This window comes from Sinocyclocheilus rhinocerous, unplaced genomic scaffold, assembly GCF_001515625.1.
Source record: "Sinocyclocheilus rhinocerous isolate Xijiao unplaced genomic scaffold, SAMN03320098_v1.1 C36988755, whole genome shotgun sequence".
Taxonomy (NCBI): domain Eukaryota; kingdom Metazoa; phylum Chordata; class Actinopteri; order Cypriniformes; family Cyprinidae; genus Sinocyclocheilus; species Sinocyclocheilus rhinocerous.
In genome coordinates, this window is record NW_015787129.1 from 1 (window position 1) to 2,981 (window position 2,981).

The window sequence follows — 2,981 nt, forward strand, 5'->3', positions numbered from 1 at the left end:
TAGTTATATGATGGCTTTTTATGAAGAAATGTACAAAATTAGAATAATTATTTACTTTTTCTCTTTTCTGACATAGTTCTCAAATAATTGTCATATGGCTTACTTTTAGGATACATTTACAGTGCTTTATCTGGTCTATTCAATGCTGTCTGCTAGCACTGAATGGAAGTGAGCAGCTTGAACATTCAGTTAAATATCTCCTTTTATGCTCCATGAATCTCAAGTCATCAAGTCACCCAGGTTTCAAACTGCATTCATGTGAGTAAATGATGACAGAATTCACACTTTTGGGTAGCTATATCCCTTTAAGGCTTCCAATTAAACTTGAGTAGGACATGTACTGATTTGTAACCCCTTAAATGTTTATTTTAGGTTTTCATAATGACTAGTTTTTTTCCAGTGATGTGGATAGCATAACCAAGCTGTGGCCGCAGTGGAAAACAGCCCTTCCAGAGGTGCTCTAGCATGTGTGCTGTATGTTTAAAACACACATTCTTAAACACACACACACACACATGTGGTTTCTATAATTAACTCTTGTGCTGAAGTCACTCTGGAATTGTCCAATGGGCGGGTTTCATAAGTGCTTTTTCCTCAGCTTGAAATGTGTGTGTGGTGTGTAAATGTGCAAATATACCTCCTTTTAAACGTTTGGGGTCTGTAAGATTTTTCAAATGTTCTTTTATGTTCAGTAAGGCTACGTTTATTTCTGATACAGTATAAATAGTAATATTGTGAATATTCTTACAATTTAAAATAACTTTTCTATTTCAATTTATTTTAAAATAGAATTTATTTCTGTGATGGCAAAGCTGAATTTTCAGCAGCCTTTATGCCAGTATGCCAGTTTTTGTCTTTACTGTCCCTTTTTTATAAAAAGAATGAATTTATTTTGAAAAATAATCTTACTGACCCTAAACATTTGAACGCTTGTGTATTAGTGTGTTCATGTCTGTTTGTTTGCATACATGGTGTGCCACAGTTGCGTTTATCCATTAAAAACTCAGGATGTATTGGTGCTTTTGTACAAACAAAAAGTGCTTAAAGATCATTTTGAATCACCGTCATCATTAAGCAGTTTACACACTCTTCCTGAAAGGAAAACAACTCCCAGACAAGTGTTTTGTTCTTTTTTTTTTTTCAGAGAAATTATGATTAATCCTTGAAAAGGAAGAAAGGAAGCCATGTCATTCTTTGGCTTAGACTGTACAAGGAAGAAAGAAAAAGGTACATGCACGACATACAGCTCTGACATCAGAACACTATCAAACCAAAGTCTTTCATCACTCAAAAGTAAATTGTCATCGTTGTGATGTATTCATTGGTTGATTTCCCCAAAAGTTTAAATGCTGTGGTGCTGTTGAAATGTGTTTGTTTGAGCATCCTGACAAACACTTTGGCTCATCAACTTGCCTAACCTAACCAAACCTAACATTTGTAAAGAGTATATACAATTTCTCTCTATATTTTCTTCTAGAGGTGGAGAGGAAAATCAGAGCAAATGACAGAGAATATAACTCATCATTCAAATACGCTGTGAGTATAAAATCAGAAAATTGACAGAAAATCACTAATTCAAACCTACAAAAATGAACATTTTATGTTTTGTCTGATGACATACCGTAGGTGTCATCATGACATTATATCCACCAAACAGTTTCCTCCTAACAGATTGCAGTTACTTTTAGATACCTTTCTATTAAAAAAACACTTGTTATTTGTCATCGTCTTTCATCACGTATTACTTATATTGGGAAATGACTTCCAGCATGTGTAATCTTTAGACAAACCACATCACCACATGAATCATGATATCTGAACAACACTATTGAACCATCTTTCATCTTTTCTTCTTGAAGACCAATTCCATCAAGACCTCCAAATACAACCCCTTCACTTTTCTGCCTCTCAACTTGTTTGAGCAGTTCCAGAGGATCGCTAATGCCTACTTCCTCTTCTTGCTCATCCTACAGGTGTGTAATATCCAAGTTTACTGAGTGAAGCACTGGCAACAGTTTGCAAGACTGATATGTTCATAATATGTTTCCATTAGTACCTATAAAATAAATAAATGGATGAATAGGGATTTGAATACAAATTCTGTCCAATTCAAAGGAAGTGAAATTCTTTCAGGATGTTTCCTCAGTTTGACATATTTAGTTTAGTCATGCATATTGTGAAGAATGGGTTTGTGACCCTGACTTCCCGTATCAAGCCTACACCCCACACATTCTAAATGACTGGATTCTTGCACAATAATGACCGTCTCATGACCCTGTAACTTCATTTACTCGCTCTTTACTAGCCTTGACTTTGAGGCAAGTCAGTTGACATCAGCCATTTTTGTTACTCATCATGGGCAGCTCTTTCCATTCATGCAAGTACAGCGACCATAGACACTAGTAAATGAATGGAGAGACTGTAACAATTAAAAATTACATGATCAACAACTGACAATAATCATATCATAAATATATTTTTCTTAAGCTCACGCAGTCATATACGACTTCTCACATTCATATATGTGCAACGTCTCTGGCTCACAATACAGTAACTACGTGTATGTTGTTGCCATTACTTTAATATCATGTTCCCACATTCAAAGCACATTAACATTTTCTGTTTCGTAGGTTATTCCTGCTATTTCTTCTCTGTCCTGGTTCACCACTGTCGTCCCTCTAGTCTTAGTATTAACAGTGACTGCAGCCAAAGATGCCATTGATGATATTGTAAGTACACACATCACATGTGACTATATACAACAAACTGAAGATCTATTCATTCTTTGTTCGTATTTCTTTCTTTTTCCCCTCCTGAGAGAAAACGGCAAGATCTGACTGCGATTAGACTGTTTTTGCCAAATTATTCCTTTAAAGGGATAGTCCACCCAAAAAAGACAATTCTGTCAACATTTCCTCGCCCTCATGTTGTTGAGTTTCTTTCCTCTGCTAAACACAAAAGAAGACATATTGAATGTTGAT

The 2,981-nt window shown here is 35.4% G+C and overlaps 1 protein-coding gene across 1 annotated transcript; it reads left to right on the forward strand.

Annotated features, from left to right (window-relative positions):
- Window positions 1-125: 125 nt before the first annotated feature.
- LOC107736796 (probable phospholipid-transporting ATPase IM) lies at window positions 126-2,729 on the forward strand (the record flags this gene model as incomplete). Its single annotated transcript, XM_016548145.1, has 6 exons — window positions 126-258; window positions 401-474; window positions 1,145-1,227; window positions 1,478-1,536; window positions 1,860-1,973; window positions 2,631-2,729. Coding segments are annotated over exons 3-6 (315 nt in total), but the record flags the coding sequence as incomplete, so codon positions are not given.
- Window positions 2,730-2,981: the final 252 nt, after the last annotated feature.